Source organism: Oryx dammah, unplaced genomic scaffold, assembly GCF_014754425.2.
Source record: "Oryx dammah isolate SB20612 unplaced genomic scaffold, SCBI_Odam_1.1 HiC_scaffold_8, whole genome shotgun sequence".
In the NCBI taxonomy this organism is placed as follows: Eukaryota; Metazoa; Chordata; class Mammalia; order Artiodactyla; family Bovidae; genus Oryx; species Oryx dammah.
This window is the reverse complement of record NW_024070192.1, coordinates 22090951-22108576: the sequence shown is the minus strand read 5'-3', so window position 1 is coordinate 22108576 and position 17626 is coordinate 22090951. Positions and strand designations below refer to the sequence as shown.

General features: G+C 45.1%; 1 protein-coding gene across 1 annotated transcript; it reads right to left on the bottom strand.

Annotated features, from left to right (window-relative positions):
• Nucleotides 1-6115: 6115 nt before the first annotated feature.
• GSDMB (gasdermin B) lies at nucleotides 6116-17215 on the bottom strand. Its single transcript, XM_040244427.1, has 12 exons — nucleotides 15527-17215; nucleotides 13201-13293; nucleotides 11661-11832; nucleotides 11401-11488; nucleotides 11186-11191; nucleotides 10251-10335; nucleotides 9691-9729; nucleotides 8657-8683; nucleotides 7636-7796; nucleotides 7394-7532; nucleotides 6949-7019; nucleotides 6116-6509 (listed from the first exon to the last, which is right to left on the bottom strand). Exons 1-12 carry the CDS (start codon nucleotides 15735-15737, stop codon nucleotides 6372-6374), a joined length of 1230 nt encoding a protein of 409 aa, XP_040100361.1. The 5' UTR covers nucleotides 15738-17215; the 3' UTR covers nucleotides 6116-6371.
• Between the last annotated feature and the right edge of the window lie 411 nt (nucleotides 17216-17626).

Below are 17626 nucleotides of genomic sequence, written 5' to 3'. Positions count from 1 at the left end.
CTAAGTTTATGTGTGAGACTGGCCTGCATTTGTCTTTCTCGTGTTCTTGTTAGATTTTGCTAGCATTGTAAACAATTTGGAAAATGTTGCCTTTTTTAATTCTCTGGAAGAGTGTGTATAATGTTGGAATTCTTTATTCTTGAATACTTCATTGAATTTACTGGAGAAACCGTCTGAACTTAGAATTTTTGTGGGAAGATATTTTGCTGCTGATATAATGTCCTTTGTAGTTATAGGATTTTTCATACTTTCTATTTCTTCTTGGGTTTGTTTTAGCAGTTATACTTTTCTAGGATAGTTCTTATTTAACCTAAAATCTTAAATTTATTGGCACAATGTTGTTCTACTATCCTTTTATCTGTTTAATGCCTATAGCATCTATAGTGGGCTTCCCTGGTGGCTCAGATGGGAAAGAATCTGCTGCAAAGCAGACCCAGGTTTGATCCCTGGGTTGGGAAGATGCCCTGGAGAAGGGAATGGCAACTCACTCCAGTATCCTTGCCTGGAGAATTCCATGGGCAGAGGAGCCTATTGGACAGAGATCACAGTCCATGGGGTTGCAAAGAGTCAGACATGATTGAGCGACTAACACACACATAGCATCTATAGTACTGTCTCCTTTCTGAATTTGGTTTCTGAAATTGGTTATAGGTGTTCTTTCTCCCTTTTTCTTTTTATCACTCTTCTCAGCGGTTTGTCTATTTTATTACTGATTTCAAAGATCCAGTATCTGTCTTTATTGAACCTCTGTATTATTTATTTACTACTTTATATTTGCTGTGCCCTTTCTTTCCTTCCATTTATTTGGATTTATTTTACATTTTTTTTTTTTTAGTTCCTTGACATAGATACTTAACTCTTTGATTTTTTTTTAAGCCTTTCTTCTTTCACATAAACAATTAAGGTTATACATACATATTCTGTTCTCTAAAATATCAGCTTTAGCTAATCTTACAAGTTTGGGGAGGTTTTTTTAGCTGCCCTGGGTCTTTATTGCTGCACTTGGGCTTTCTCTAGTTGTGGTGCGTGGCTTTCTCATTGTGGTGACTTCTTTTGTGGCAGGGCACAGGCTGTTGGGCACATGGAGTATAACAGTTGTGGCCCGCAAGCTCAGTGGTTGCGGTTTGACAGCTCTAGAGCGCCAGCTTAATAGTTGTGGTGCACAGGCTTAGTTGTCCCAAGGCATGTAGAACCTTAGTTCCTGGACTGGGGATCACTGATGTCCCTTGCATTTGCAGGAGGACTCTCAACCCCTGGGCCACCAGGGAAGTCACCTTACAAGTTTGATATGTATATTTTTATTGCCAAAAGTTTTATTCTTCAGTTATTGTTTAGTATAGCTTTCTAAATATGTTCACCAGATCAAGTTTGTTAATTATGTTGTTCAAATCATCTGTATTACTGACATTTTAGCTGCTTATTCTATAAATTACTAAGAGGAGTGTGTTAAAATCTTCACAGTAGTTTTGTACTTGACTATTTTGTTGTCTGTCAATGTTTGCTTTCTATATTTTGAGATTATATTATTATATACATAGCAATTCAAAATTGTTGTATCTTCTTGGTAAATTGAAATTTTTATCATTGTGAAGTGGCCTTCTTTGCCACTAATAATGCTTAAGGCCTCAGGTTTATTTTGCCTAATATTAACATAACTATACCAGTTTCTTCTTGGCTAGTATTTACAGAGCTAATGTTTTCCCACCACTTTATTTTCAATATTTTATATCTGTATGTTATTTAGATGTCTTACAAACTGTAAATAGATAAATGTATCCATTCTGACAATATTACATTGTCGCGGCATCATTTAGCCCTGTATACATGGAATTTCTAATACATTTGGATTTCATTCCACCATTTTCTTTGGGGTTTTTTGTTTCACCTGTTTAAGGTTTCATTTTCCCTTGTTTCATGTATTCTTTTTGTTGATAATCTTTTTATCACTCTGCTTTTTTCCCTCCACTCATCTGTTCCCTAGTCTTTTAATGGTTACCTTAAAAATTATAGAATACATACAATATCATCAAAGTCTAAAAGTAAGCAATATCTTTTCTCTTTTCCCAAATAAGATAAAACCCTTTAGAACACTTTAAATGTATTATATTATATTATATTATAATTATTATCCTGTATTTAACATCAAAAGATACTATTAATAGTTTTATTATTTCTGTATATAATTACTGCTCATTTAGATGTAACCATATATTTACCAGGATAATAAATAACCTAGCTTGCCACTACCAGAAACAACACTGGCATCACCATTCTTGAGTGTTTTTCACCTATTCCACATCGAGAAGTTTTTATTATTTCATCTAGTCTCAGTCTCTCTCCACCTTTCTTGTGCTTCTCTTTAGCTCTATTCTCTCTCCTTTCAACGTTCCTCTCCTCCATCTTAGGAACAAAATCAATAAATTCCTCAATTTGTTACTTGCAAGGTAGTTTTCCCTCTTCTCCAAGACCTGTTGACATCCAACTCTATCTATCCCAAGGTGGCTAAACTTTTCTCCAAATGGTTTCCTTCCCAACAGGGTCTCTAACTCAGAAGTGGGTACTGCTTGAGCTAAGAGTTCAGAAGAATGAGTAAGAGTTAATGGAATCTCTCACATCCCTCCAAGCTCAAATAATGACTGTTTTAACTGTCCTCATTTCAAAACCATCCCCTTCACCAGTTTCAGCTTCTGGAGCAGGAAATTCCTTACAGACTTACACAATTAATGTATTGAGCTTCATTCTGGAATCAGAAATGTGAGATGAAAAGGAGAGAAATCAGCAGATCAAATATGAACCTCAGATTTCTGGGTTAGTTTAATCTCCCTTAGACAAGTAGTCCCTTGCTTGCACTCTAAGAGGACAGAAAAAAAATCTTAATGACAACTGGTTTGAGACAGCCTCATGAAATTCTGAATGTGTCTCCCAAACTTCCCCCAACTCAAAGGCAGTTTTGAAAAGGGCCCTAGTAAAGTGGCTCAGAAAGAACCCATCTGCGATGTAAGAGACCCCGGGTTGATTCCTGGGTTGGGAAGATCCCCTGGAGAAGGGATAAGCTACCCACTCCAATATTCTTGGGTTTCCTTGGTGGCTTAGCTTATTAAAGACCTGGGTTCAATCCCTGGGTTGGGAAGATCCCCTGGAGAAGGAAAGAGCTACCCACTCCAGTATTCTGGCCTGGAGAACTCCATGGACTGTATAGTCCACGAGGTCGCAAAGAGTCGGACACAACTGAGTGACTTTCACTTTTCACTTTTTCAGTAAAGAAAAGTAAAATTTAAAGTCTGATGCAGGATATGACACGCTTGGGGCTGATGCGCGGGGATGACCCAGAGAGATGTTGTGGGGAGGGGGGTGGGAGGGGGGTTCATGTTTGGGAACGCATGTACACCTGTGGTGGATTCATGTCAATCTATGCCAAAACCAATACAGAATTGTAAAGTAAAAATTAAAAATAAATAAATAAATAAATTAAAAAAAAAAAAGACAGAATCTACTTGAAAAAAAATAAAATAAAATAAACTATATACTTTAAAAATAAAAAATAAAAAAAATAAAGTAAACCCTGTTCTGCAGAAGCTTTCACATCAGTGAAACAGACATATGTGTTAATAATTTCAGTATGGTATAATGAGGCCTTAATAGAAATGTATTCAACATGCTCTGGGTCAATCAGAGGAAGAAGTAACCAAATTCTTTGGGAAACTGGGATAAATACTGAAGAAGAGATATTTAAGCCTTAGCTATTTAAGCCTTAGATATTATTTAAGGCTTAGATATTTAAGCCTTAATCCAGGCAGAGGAAGAATACAACCTGTATTTAAAAAGCACAGCATTGTAAAAGTGCGTGTCATGTTCAAATTGAAGACCAATAGTTGGGCATGGCTAGAATCAGTATTTAAGGAAAAAGGAAAAGGACTGTCAGAGGTAAGATGGGACCACCCCGTTACCTTTTATTAAACACTCTCATAATACACTGTATTTTTTGTAACACTTTCCTACCGTGAACTTCTTGTTCAGTGTCTGTTTTTTCACAACATTCATCCTTAATCCTGGGTAATCAATAGATACTACCCATGGCTCAGATGATAAGCAATCTGCCTGCAATGGCAGGAGACGTGGGTTCGACCCCTGGGTCAGGAAGATCTCTTGGAGAAGGGAATGGCAACTCACTCCAGTTTTCTTGCCTGGAGAATTCCATGGACAAGTGGAGTCTGGCAGATTACAGTCCATGAGGTCTCAAAGAGTCAGACACAACTGAACAACTAACACCTTCACTTTATTTCAAAATTAATAAATCAAGAATAAATTCAAGAATATAATTTTTTGTTGTAATAAACACTAAAATTGTTAATATGGCTATCACAAGGAAGTGGGACTAGGTGATAGGGTTAAGGGGTTTGAGAGGAAACTTTTACTTGTTTATATTCCTCTGTACTGCTCAAATCTGTTCTCATTTGTTCTCATTATATTTTTAAAGTTTTTATTGAGATAAAAATTCACAGTAAAGTGTGCAGATCTTGTGTTTAGCTTAATAAACATTCACACATGTAAACATGGTTACACATCCATGTAACCACTATCCAGATCAAGACATAAAATATGTCCAGTGCTCCTGAAGAGTCTCTCAGTACTGCCCCTTCCCAGACATACTGCACCCCCCGAGGTCACCACTGTGGTGACTTCTTCCACCATCGTGTAGTTCTGGTTGTTTTTCACCTCATTTACATGGAGCTATATAATATGTACTTTTTCAAGCCTTTCTTATTGATGTATAATACACTTCCATTAAAATATACTGCTCTTATGTTAGCTCAGTGAATCTGGATATATTTCCAGCATTCCAGAAGATTCCCTCATGCCTCTTCCCAGTCAATAATGTCCGCACGAAAATAATCACTATTTTGACTTCTACCACCATTGCTTTGTCTGTTCTTGAGCATCATATAGATGGAATCACACAGTCTCACAGAGGACACCACCCGGATTTTCTTTAGGAGAACCTGCTGTAGGAAGCAGCTTGATGAAGGACCTCTAACCCACCCTACTATAGATCTGCCTCCTGAGCCTCTCCGGAGCAGCTCCCTGCCGGCTGAGCATGGGTCCCAGAGCCTGGCCCTCCTGCCTGATGGGGAGCCCCCTGGCAGACTGCTTCTGCTCTGGTTGGCTTGGCAGTCTCTCCCTCCTCCTCTCCTTTCACAGCTTTTAGATCATGTGCTCTGAAGTTTTGCCGTATCTATTGCTATTCCCTCTCCCTTTATTCTTCACAAGCTCTCCCCCTAATAAGTCCCTTGCATATCTGCTTCCATTCTGGCACCTACTTCTCAGAGGACCCAAACACAAATGTGCATTTTTGTGCTGACTTCATTTGCTCAGCATTCTGTCTGTGAGAGCCATTCATGTTGTTACATGTAGCAGTAATTTGTGCTCTTCTATTGCATGAGTATAGCGCAATATATGTATCCATCCTAATAGTACTGGGTATTTGAATAGTTTTCAGCTTAGTGCCCTTATTTTGATGTTTTTATACATGCAAGTATTTTGGTGAACACAGGCACTCATTTCTCTTGGGTATATGCCAAGGAAGTGGAGTTGCTGAGTCATAGGCATATGTTTAGCTTTAGTAGATATTGTTGAAGTTTTCCAAATTAGTGGACCAAGCTACACTCCAAGAGCACTTATAAGAGTTCCTGTTGCATCTAATATTTTTACAAATGTAAATGTAAAAATAAATAGTTCAAAAGATAGATACAAACTAGATGTATGCCATCTCATCCTAGTTTCATGTTTAAGCTACCATTTTTAAAACTGCCCAATAGAAAAAAAATGTTCACATACCCTAAAATGTGCATTGTGGTTATATTAAAGGGAGATCACGGGGTACCTTTGACTTTGAGCAATATCTGAAATGCTTTACAGCAAGTACATATTTCTTTCAATTATTGTCTTGAAAAATATTAACTAGAACTAAAAGGCTTATGATGAAAACCAGCAGGCTCCTCCTATACTCCTCCACACCCTTCAGTCGTCAGGCTCCTAGCTTACCACTCCTTTAATTGCTTCCAAAGATGTGTTGAAATCCCTTATTAGCTGCCTAATTCTCTTTATTCCTTGTGGGTTTCTATCATTTCCATCACTTTATTGTCATTTAGTGAAATTTGAAGAGAGAGAGAGGGGTAATTAATAGGATCAGTCTCCCACTTTTAATCAGAAGTTCATGCCTACAATCTAGCTGATTTTTGGACATTATCGTAGTGAATGGGATGTATCAAAGAATAGCAGCTCGTTTTAAAGACATCATTCTGGTGATTGAGATTAGGGATGATGAGGATGGACTGGGGAGGAGAGCACTCAGAGGCTGGTGGGGAGAACGCTTAGGAAGACACAGAGGTGGGCTTCTCACCCAGCTGCAGCAGGATGGAGACAACATAGAGGGCACAGATAGTCCATGCCTCAGGGTCACAGCTCACATCTAGGGGCCCCTCACCCCAGTTCTTCAGGATGGGCTCCACCTGAAAGGAAACCCACCAGATGGTAAAAGCTGAGAACAAGGAAATATACCAAAAACGGCAACTATGTGGCCATACTCCTTAGTGCTGAGTCCATAGCAGTGGTTGGAAGCCGCCATGGCGCACTTTCCTGCAGAGCCTGGGGAGCCTCATACTCCCAAATGGTAACAGACACTGCTGATGAGTCAACATGGGGCCAATTGCCCTCCTGGAACTAGTAGCTTCCCACCCCCTCTCTTGCCCACAGGCAAACAACAGACCCCATCCTGAATTGTCCTGAAAACTACGTGTCTAGGGAATTGCCACAAACCAGTTGCATAGACGTGAGCCGGCAGTGGACTATGAAGTAGGAAGGGACTGGTCATTGAGGTTTCGGGGGGCCCTTGAGAGCATGGGCAGTCACTTCCACTAGAACCTGGGCGCTCAGCCCAGGCTGTCTTACCTCGTGCTTCACGTGGAGCAGGGTCCCCTTATCTAGGGCCTCAGCAACAAACTGCCGGTACTCAGACAGCTCTGGGGACAAGAGAGAGGGTGGTCAGCAGACAGGCAGGGCACATAGTGGGACAGGGCTTCGCTGTCTGATCAGACCTGGGACAAAGCATCACAGGAGGTTCCAGAGAACCCCAGCGTGGCTAGACAGGGGTCATTCCCACTGGGTTTCTGCTTTCCTCTTAGCCTGCAGGAGGTCAGAGACTGCACCATGGGGAAAGAGGAGGCAGTCCCTCCATCCCTGGCCTGGGGAAGATGGCTGGTTTGTGAAGTGTGAAGTCTGTGCCCCACAAAATGTAAAAGGCAGTGATACCCCCTTCCTCCCAAGAGTTGACTCCGCACAGGTCCCTCTGCTCAGCATGTCCTCCACGCCAGCTTATATCCAAGCCCCTCCTCACCCATCAGGGCATCCAGGACATCCCAAATGGTTTCTGCGCGTGCCTCTATCAAGACCCCAGCAGCGTTGAAAAGACTGTTTATGAGAGAATTCGCTGGGCTGTTCATCTGTAGCTCCCCGGAGCACTGGACCTCAGACACCTGGGACCAGGAGATAGGAGAGAGGAGCCCAGTCCCGTTAGAGTAGATTGTCTCTCGACTCGTCCCTCCCTCTCTCTGCCCTCTTCTTCCTCGGGCCTCTTACTCTTTGCTCTAGACCCTGCAGCTCTTCGTCACTGCTGAGGCACTTAGTGAAGCAGTTTAGCACCTCTTTTTGCTCCTCTGGAGTCAGATCCTGGAGGACTCGCACCATGTCCTGAACCCTCTCTTTTATGCTTTGGAAATTCTCCAAACTCAAGGACTTCCCTGTGGAGGCAGAAATTAAGAACCCAATCCCTCTAGCCTAGCAAGCTCCATTACCGAGGCCTCCCAGACCCCATTCTTGATCTGTCATTCTTCTGGAGACCACCTCTCTGTAACTTCCCTTCTTCTAGTCTTTTTCTGTTAACATGAAGCAGATAGACATCCACCATCACTGCCTTCTGCTGACCCCACTTCCACCTCCCAGTTCACCTTCAGTCTAGTAACAACCCCCAATTCTTCTCCACCACCAGGAAGTCAAAGCTTATGTAGTTCTTGCCATTCAAAGTGCAAGCTTTGGACCACAGGAGTAATGAGGATTTAGAGGAAGTTAGAACAGTGGTTCTCAGTCTTGACTGTGCATGAGAATCCCCTGAGGAGTAATTAAAACTCCCAGTGCCCAGACCAGGCCTCACCTCCAGATCAGCTAAATCAGAATTTCCAGAGGTGGAACTCAGTTATCACTACTTTCGACATTTCCCTCAGGTGATATCTGTGTACCAGTGAGAATCACTGTGTTCGGAGGAGACAGATGCAACCTCTAAAGTGGAAACCTACTTTTGGCACTGCCCTACCCTTCTCCAGGGCATGGCAACCCACTCCAGTATTCTTGCCTGGAGAATCCCATGGACAGAGGAGACTGGTGGGCTACGGGGTACAATCCCATGGGGTTGTACAGAGTCGGACACAACAAGCGACTGAGCATGCACTACCCTTCTCCTCCCAACATTCTTCGCTACAACTGCCATACATACACACGCACACACACACTCAGCGGCCCCATTTGAGCTGCATTCCTTGGGGCCAGAGGGCTCAAAGGGGAGGAGTACAGCTACCCTGAACATAGCTGGCCTCCCCATCCTTACCCAACCAAGATGAACCACCATCTTTCTCTGCAAAGAGAGGAAGAATAATCTCAGCGAGTCCTCGGGTCACCTCCACCCCAGCCCACCCCATGGCCACTCTTGTCCCATTGGTGGGGGTTCTCAATTCTAGACTCTGAGCCCTCACTGCCTATGCTGGGGAGCCTGCATCCTCATCATGGTGTATAAATGACAAAGTACTATATTTACAGACCCCTTCCTACACTCGGAGATAGGTAGCCATAGGCATATACTTAAGATGACTGAAGGAGAAAGGGAAGTCCAGAGAGAAGCACCATGCCCTTAGCCACTCAGAAAATTTGGGTGACAGCAGGAACTGGAATCTATTCCCTGACTCCTCTGTGATGGCACTTAAGAATGACAGAGAATCTCACTTGAGCTAGCAAGACCTTGCCAGAACTGAACCTGAAGCTTCTATAACTTTCAATAATTTCTCTTGAGTGTTCTACTCCACCTAGATCTCGCTCCACTCCTTCACAAGGGCTCTTAGGCAGTACAGCTCTTATGGGATTCAGGGAAAGACTGAAAGGCCAGAGGAAGCCACACACAGAATCATACAGGTCTCCTGGTCTAGTCCCAGTTCATTTTAAGGTTAGTACAACCATGACTCTGCGGGCTGTAGGCCTAGTGAGCAGCAGAGCCAGGACAAGACCCTGAGACTGTCTGACTCCTAGTCCAGTGCTCATGCTGTTTTGTAGAACTGGTCAGGCAATTCAACTGTGCTTTGTAAGCCAATAGGCCTTCAGTAAGGACTGTGAACTCAGGATCCAGCCCACTGACCTATACAGAGCAGGTCAGAGTTGGTGGAGCCTGGAAACCCTAGGCCAGCATGCAATCCAACCTACTTCTCCAACAGGCAGATTTTCCTCCTGCCCTCAGCTTGGCTCAAACTTGAGTGCATCCTGTTACATTCTCAGTACTGATGACTCTATAATCCCAGGTCATTTGCTATCCTCTTTTTAAAACCAGTATCCTTGCCCATTCTAGAATGATGAACAGGAGGCCCACTCACTCACCTTCTGGAAAGGAGCTGGTTCTGCCCAAGAAACAAATATCTAAACCAGTTTTTAAAAAGAGAGGAAGAGAGATCAGTTGTTAGAAAGCCCAGTTCTCTCTCTTTAAGTTCCTCTTTCTAATATCTCCCCAGTCTTCCCACCCTGCTCAACAGGAACAATAAATTGTGGGAGAGAGACAGGAGCTAACACCTCAAGGGAAGAATTAGGTTTCCCAGGTGGCTCAGCAGTAAAGGAATCACCTGCCAACACAGGAGACACAGGTTCGATCCCTGTGTTGGGAAGATCCCCTGGAGAAGGAAATGGCAACCCACTCCAGTATTCCTGCCTGGGAAATCCCATGGACAGAGGAACCTGGCAGGCTACAATCCATGGGGTTGTAAAAGAGCTGGACATGACTTAGTGATTAAGCAACAACACCTTCCATCCTTCTTCCCAGTCCCTGAAACTTCCTCCCACCTTCCAGGCCACCAGGACCCCTACAGACTGACACAGACCCCAGTTGAACTGACCCCCACCTTCTTCATGTGTTCAGCTCCCCAACCCCACCAGGCCTAGCTTACCCATCCTCTCCGCGCTGGGGAAGACAAGCTGCTTTACCCGATAGGCCAGGACCTTCTCAGGGGGGATAGTCACTTCCTTTTGGTGCTAGGAAAAAGGAGTGATATAGACTGACTCCTCAGTTCCTGACATAATTACCTTGCCTGATCTCCCAAACAATCCTGGGAGGTAGACATTATTACCCTTCATTGACAGATGACAGAACCGAGGCTCTGAGAGGGTCAGCAGATGAGCCCATTTCACAACAGCAGAGTTGATATTTGACTCCACATCTGACTTCATTTTCATTTCACTCAACAAATATTTATGGGGAATTCCCTGGCTGTCCAGTGGTTAGGACCCAACACTTTCACTGCCAGGGGCCTGGGATCGATCTTTGCTTGGGGAACTAAATTTCCACAAGCCATATGGTGTGACCAAAAAAAAATTTATGGAGGACAAAACATGCCTGTTTTGTTCCAGGCATCATGGCTCCTGTCATCCCATAGAAACAATGCATTCTAGAAAAAAAATGAGTTCCCTCAGCAAAGGCCCCTCCCCAGCAAGACTGTGGTGGTAGGAGCAGGTCAAAGGACCAGTACAATTTCACTGTAAGCCTTTCAGTTCTTAATTAAAAAGGGGAAACAAAAGGCATCCACCCTGCTGGGGGAGGGCTAGCCCAGGAAAACAGAGGGGCCACTTTCCCTGAACCATCCACACTTTCCAACAATTCCAGCTAGGGGAGAAGACACCAATACCAGCCACAACATAACTGATGAGGGGGAAGGCTGGTGGAGTCCCTTGGAAGGACCACGCCCTCAGCTATTAGAATGTCTGTAGCACCTGATGGGTGCCACCCTGGTGGGGTGGGGTGATCGTACTCCCTGTGCAGGAAATGTTCAGCCGGGGTGCTTTGATTTCACTGTGCTTCACCTCAGCTCTGTTCTCGAGTACTTACCATGTGCTGTGGATAAACAGAGAGGTTAGTAAAGACGGTCCCTGGTCACAAGTTGTTCTTAGTGCAGTGAGGGACAGGTACTTGGAAACCACTGACTCGCCACAAGGCAAAGTGAAACCACCACAAAATGAAGATTTGGGCAACACGATTTAAGAAAACAGAGGAAAGTGGTCTCGAAAGCAGCCAGTTTGCTCCCAGTCAGAGTCATCAGTTACCCTGGAGAACAGCAGGAAAGTAAGTAAATTGGGGACCTCAGAAGAAGGGCTCCTGGAGGCTGGTTCTGGACGAATGAGAAGGCTTCGACTGGAGAAGAGGGCATGCTTGAATAAGGATTGGGTTGTGGGGGCGAGGTGTACTGGGAGTAGGGAGTGGAAGGCAGCACCAGCCAGCACTCCCCACCTCCGATGGCCTAGGTGCCCTAAAATATGGGCTTCTCCCTCTCTCCTTCCCCCTTACTGCCCACCTCCAGCCTCACTTGTTCTTAAGGGAATCCAGGAATTCCTGGGGTATCTCGCTCTTTTCTAACTTGATATTCTTCTCCTGGAAAATGTGGAATGCTATTTTAAATGTCATTTGGGGGTGAAATCTCACTGCCAAACTTCCCTTTGAGTCTACGACGTCCAGAATTTCAAAGTTATCACCTTGACCTGGAAAGAGAAAGGTAAGGTCACAATGTCGTTATTATCGCTGAGGCTGACCCAAAAGATCTCTCTCTAGATCCTTGCTGATTCGCGCTATCCTGGGCTCCCCTCATGATCCCCTTCTCTTCTGAGCAAGTCTTCCAGCCATGGTTCTCCAGCCAATGCTGTTCTCCCTGGAAGTTATCATGGTTGGAGCCCAGTCTGCCACATTCTTACCAAATGACCTTGAGTAAGTCACTTCACCTCTGAATCTGTTTCCTCATCTATAGAAGGAGAATATTCATAGTACCTACTTCCAGTGCTTGAGGAGATTAAATCACACAGCTAAGCACTTAGCACACTGCTAAAAGCTCAATAAATGTGAACTAGTCCTATTAAACCATTTGAGAGGCTGAAATGAAAGAAAGAAAAGCAAAGCGAAAGGATTAGGAGCCCCGACCACCTGGCTCCCCAGGTGGTGCTAGTAGTGGTAAAGAACCCGCCTGCCAATAGAGGAGACAATAAGAGACTTGGGTTCAATCCCTGGGTTGGGAAGATCCCCTGGAGTAGGAAACGGCAACTCGCTCCAGTATTCTTCCCTGGAGAATAATGCACAGAGGAGCCAGGAGGGCTATAGACCATGGGGTCACAAAAAGAGATGGACACGACTGAGGGAATGAACACAACCTTTGGGAAATAAAAATTAAGCGGAGTTCAATCTCTGTGTTTTTGTGACCTGAGCAGGTGTAAAGTAAGGCAACTCTGGAAAGTTGCCCACCGGCATGGACTCTGCCCAGCCTTGCATAAGGCCTTGCGTAAGGGCCTGGAGTCCGAGTCCATTGCTGACCCGGAGTTAGTGGCAAGTGTGTGGAGATGCTGCCAAGCGGAGTGCCCTTCTCTTAGACCTCCCAATTCTGACCTCCCAATTCAGAAGCAGGAGAGCATCTACTGCTGCATTGTAGGGGTGGGCCTGGATTTCTAGAGGAAAAAATGCATTTTGAAACTGGTGGAAACATGCCAGACCTAGAAACGACGCCTGAAATCAGTCCTGTGTGTGTGATGCTAATGTCTCAGGGCCCATGTGTTTCTTGAGTAACATAAAATTTGGTGTACTTTATCAGAGAGAAAGAAAAATCAAACCTCATGCACACAAAGGCTACAGTATGGGAGAATCCCCTGGTCCAATAGTTAGGACTCCATACTCCCACTGCAGAGAGCATGGGTTTGATCCCTGGCTGGGGAACTAGATCTCACAAGCCACGCAACAGAGCCTACACAGTATGGAGGGGGCAGTGCGGAAGAATAACGTGACGGTGGAGAAACCTGACAGGTACTACCTCAGCCAGGTGACCAAGGTCAGTATCAATAGTGATAAGCCTTGTTGACAATACGTACCCTTGATATGAGGGTTTCCCAGGTGGCTCAGTGGCAAAGAATCCTCCGGCAATGCAGCAGATGCAGGTTTGATCCCAGAATCAGGAAGGTCCCCTAGAGAAGGAAATGGCAATCCACTCCCGTATTCTTACCTGGAAATCCCATGGATGGAGGAGCCTAGTGGGCTAAGCAACAATAGCAGCAAACTCTTGACATGATGTGGTGAGAATACCACTTTCCCTTTGTAATCTTTCCCCACCCCCCAAACTCATTTCCTAGGTCTAAGAGACAAAAAAAACCAGACAAATCTCAGTAGAGAGGCATCCTACGATACGCCTGACTAGTGCTCCTCAAAACTGTCAAGGCCGTTAAAAACAAGGAAAGTCTGAGACACTAGCACAGCCAAGAGGAGCCTAAGGGGACGTGACAACTAAATGTAACGTGATGTCCTGGATGGGGTCCTGGAACAGAAAAAGGACACTAGATGAAAACTAAAGATATCTGAATAAAACTAAAGAAATCTGAATATAACTTTGTTGCTGTTCAGTCACTCAGTCCTGTCTGACTCTTTGCGGCCCCATGGAACGCAGCACGTCAGGCTTCTCTGTCCTTCACTATCTCCCGGAGCTTGCTCAAACTCATGTCCATTGAGTCGGTGATGCCTTCCAACTATCTCATCCTGTGTGACCCTCTTCTTCTCCTGCCCTCAGTCTTTCCCAGCATCAGGGCCTTTTCCCATGAGTTGGCTCTTCACATCAGGTAATGGACTTTAAATTTTAAAAAACCTATGTACACCATCCACACCAAATAGTTAAAAAGAATAATGTTTCAAAAAGAAGGTCAAATTGCTAAAAATCAATTTAAATGATCAGCTCACCTCATTCTTCAGAATTTTTTTAAAGTTTGGTTTCACCTCTGTCTTTGAATTTTTTATCCAGATAGAATTTCCCTTAAAGGAAGTTAACCTCGTCAATTTTCCACAATTAAACTTGCCTCTGCCCCTGGAGAATAATATGATCATTGCAAAACATCCTAGTCCTGCTTTAAAGTTTTTTTTTTTTTTTCCAATGAACTTGTCATTGGGCAAACTGATTTTTTTTTTGGCGGGGGGGTGGCCACACTGAGCGGCATGCAGGACCTTAGTTCCCCTACAAGGGCTCGAACCTGTGTCCCCTGCAGTGGAAGTTCAGAGTCCTATCTACTGGACCACTAGGGAAGTCTCTGACTTTGATTTTGAATTTTTTGAGAACTAGCTTTTAGTAAATTGACTCTCGGCAATTCAATTTTCAGAAAATCGACTCAGAGTCTTTGAAAAATGCTAATCTGAAATTTTCCTAAAGCTGCTTGCTTGCTGAATTAAACTCCACTTGCGGAAAAGCCCACCACCTCTGAGCAATCTGGGTACTGTTCTTGATCACTTAATAGTCATACATGGCAGATGCTCTAGAATTGTACAGTGGTGGTGTTAGAATTCTTTTCCATCTGTTGGGGAGAACCAAATGGATTTTGGTAGAGATGTCTGAGCTGTAAAACTCCTCACCATGAGGCGTCAGACACCGTAATAGTCTCCAAGAGAAGGTTCATCGACACCTCTCCTGGGGCTTCTGAAACCCAAGAAACCCCAAGAATTGGGAACCACTGAGCTTGGAAGCAGGGGAATGGGACAGACTTCTCTCCTAAGGCCTCTGAACCCTTACGGAGTTCTGCTGACCAGCAACTTCCCATTCAACCGTCATCCCCAGGGAACAGGAAGGGCTAATAATAATAACTGCCACCAGTAGAAAGTCTGGGGCGAACTTTTATTGAATGCTCCTTCTTGCAGGCACAGTGGTAAATGATTTACGTAATTTACCTCATTTGATTCTTGCAACAGTCTTCTCAAGTTGACAGATGAGGAAACAAGCATAGATAAAACAACTTGTCCAGAGGTTACCCAGCTGATAAGTGTGGCAGAGCCAGGTTTTGAAGTCAGATGCCCCCCAGTTCTAAAGCCTGAGTCCTTTCTTAACCACTAAGCAAATTGTTTCCATTTATTTATACATTTAAATGATTAACTTTATAAACACATGAGAAGACCTTAGCTAATTTAAAAGCGAATTATTTACAAAGGGAAAAAATAGGAAAAAAGACTATTTAGGAATAGTTTCCAAGAAACACAAACTGTCACTTCCCCTATTCCCTTCTCCCCATGCAGCTCTCTTGAACATTTCTTAAGTTGAGGTGTATGGATGTGTACATACAAATTCCACGGTTTCTTTGTTGACTGGCTGACCTGGTTGATAGCAATGGGGCATTGAGAGAGGGGTAGAGTAGGAGTGAGCAAAGTCTCTCACCACCTCATACTGACCTTGGAACTCAGGAACCACCATATCCAGGATGTCCTTCAGGGTGAGGTTTGTCTTGTCATACTGGTATCCAAAGAAACGTCTCCTCTTCTTCACCAGATAGAAGCAGTGGAATTTGTCAGCATCCCCGAGGCTTCTGACAGCAATCATCCCTCCACTGGTGTCTATCTCTTTAACCACAGCTCTTGTGATTGACTCAAATACCGTGGGCATTGTGCCTGGACCAACTGGGGAAAGGAAGCCAATTGCAGTTTGGGGGCAGGGGGATATTGGTTCAGGTTTTTTGATCTTCTACTTTTGGCTGATCCAAAAGTTCTAGGCCAATCAGAACTTGGAATGATTTGGCTTCCCTGTTTCTAGAAGGTGTGGCATTTACTACACACTAAGATGGAATGACCATCACAAATGCCAGACTCTCCTCACCGCTGGCAGAACCCTTCTGGAGCAAAGCTGGAATGGCGATTGCCCCAAAAGGAAAGTGAGACCTGTTTTCTGAGTCTCCCACAGCAGAGTTGTCCCCTTGCTCAGAGGGACCTGATGGGTGGGAGGGCAGGCCCACCATCCTCAAACCTTACCAGTGCTGATGAACAGAGGAACCAGAAAGAGATGAAGGGCCTGGCTGCAGACCTCACGTTACCAACTCCAACAGACGACTTTTTCCCTTGGCTCTGACTCCTGGGCCTCCCTCCCTTCCTATTCTGCAAGGCAGTTGGATGAGTGCCCCTATCCACCATTTCCCAGTAAGATGGTGATAAACTGGTCTCAAAAGGAAGCAGAAAGGGTAGTACCCTACCTTTATACTTAAACAGTGGCTTGCAGCTAGATATCCTGGACAGCCTCCCACCCCCAAGTCCTGTCTCCTCTGTTTCTGGTCACCTTCTGAAGGATCCCCTCATACTTGGTAAAAGCAAATGAATCCCAAAACCTCACCTGGGACATCTCCTGCTGCCCACTCTCTGCTTCACCCTCTCCCTGGCCTACTTTTGGCCCCTGTGCCTCCCCACTCACCGGCCCTGTGGGACCTTCCATAGGCCCACCACCAGTCCAGCCTGACACGGCTGCCCCTCCTCCATTTCTTGTCAGCAGCAGCTCTTTGATCCCCACCACGTTGGAGCCCTCAGGCTCTCTTCCCTCCAAATCCTTCCTACTCTCTCCTCTTCCATCAATCACTCTGCTCTCCTTCCTTTTCAGATCTTTTCCCCTTTCTTCAGGCACCTCTGCCACCCTCCTGAGGCCAGACCACACCCCACAGGCTTCCTGGCCACCTTCCCCTAATTCCCTTCTGGCTGACGCAGGCACCTGCTCGCCCCTCACCCATGTTCCCTTCTCTGCCCCTGCCCCCGTTATGGTGATCAACTCTCAGCTCATTCTCCACCTAGGAATCCTTCTGGGACTATGGAAAGGGTGTGCCCAGGGCCTACAGATCCATCTCAGGGGCCACACACCTCTTTTTTGTCCTCAGCTACTCACCAAAAATAGAGGTTGTAAGAATCCCCTGTGTAAGGTCTCCGCACAGTTCCTGGCCACTGTGTCTTGGGACTATATAATATGGGAACTGAAAGAAAAACAAGAGAACTGGAGAGCTAGGTGCCCCACCTCTCAGAGTTTTAGATAAGCCACATTATGGCCCGGCTGGATAACAGGTCAAAGGTAAGAAACCGACTCTTCCCTCCCCAAGGACCCAGGGAGCAGGTAGGTAGGAAATAGACAGACACAGACGATAGTGCACAGAACAGGCTGTAAAGGCCCCTCCCTGGCAGGTGAGCCTCAGTAAGTCCTCATCCCTCCCACTCATGCTTGTGGAGGGAGGAGGAAGCAGGAAGCTTCCTCTGAGGACACAGGGGCCAGGGGGAGAAGCCGCCCTCCAAGGCAGGAGAAGTGACAGGAATTCAGGGGGAGGAATTCAGAGGAAAGGACTGGGCACCCCTTGGGACTCTGGCTTCTTTATGAAGCCACGTCTGAACTGACACCCCCCTGGCTGTGGCACAAGCTCTCCCTCTGCCAGCCCGGCCTGGCTCAGCCAACCAAGCCGAGAGGCATAAGTTCTGTCTGAGGACCAGCCAGGCGAAGTCCCCAAAGCAGACTGCTGCACTCTGGCCAGC

What these genes read in the sequence shown, in the direction of transcription:
- GSDMB (XM_040244427.1), bottom strand. Translation starts at nt 15,737, where the DNA reads ATGCCCACGGTATTTGAGTCAATCACAAGAGCTGTGGTTAAAGAGATA. An exon ending in CCCCAGCGCGGAGAGGATGG is followed by an intron (nt 9,730 to 10,250) that starts GTAAGCTAGGCC and finishes AAACTGGTTTAG; the next exon opens with ATATTTGTTTCTTGGGCAGA. An exon ending in TGCAGGGTCTAGAGCAAAGA is followed by an intron (nt 7,533 to 7,635) that starts GTAAGAGGCCCG and finishes TCCTGGTCCCAG; the next exon opens with GTGTCTGAGGTCCAGTGCTC.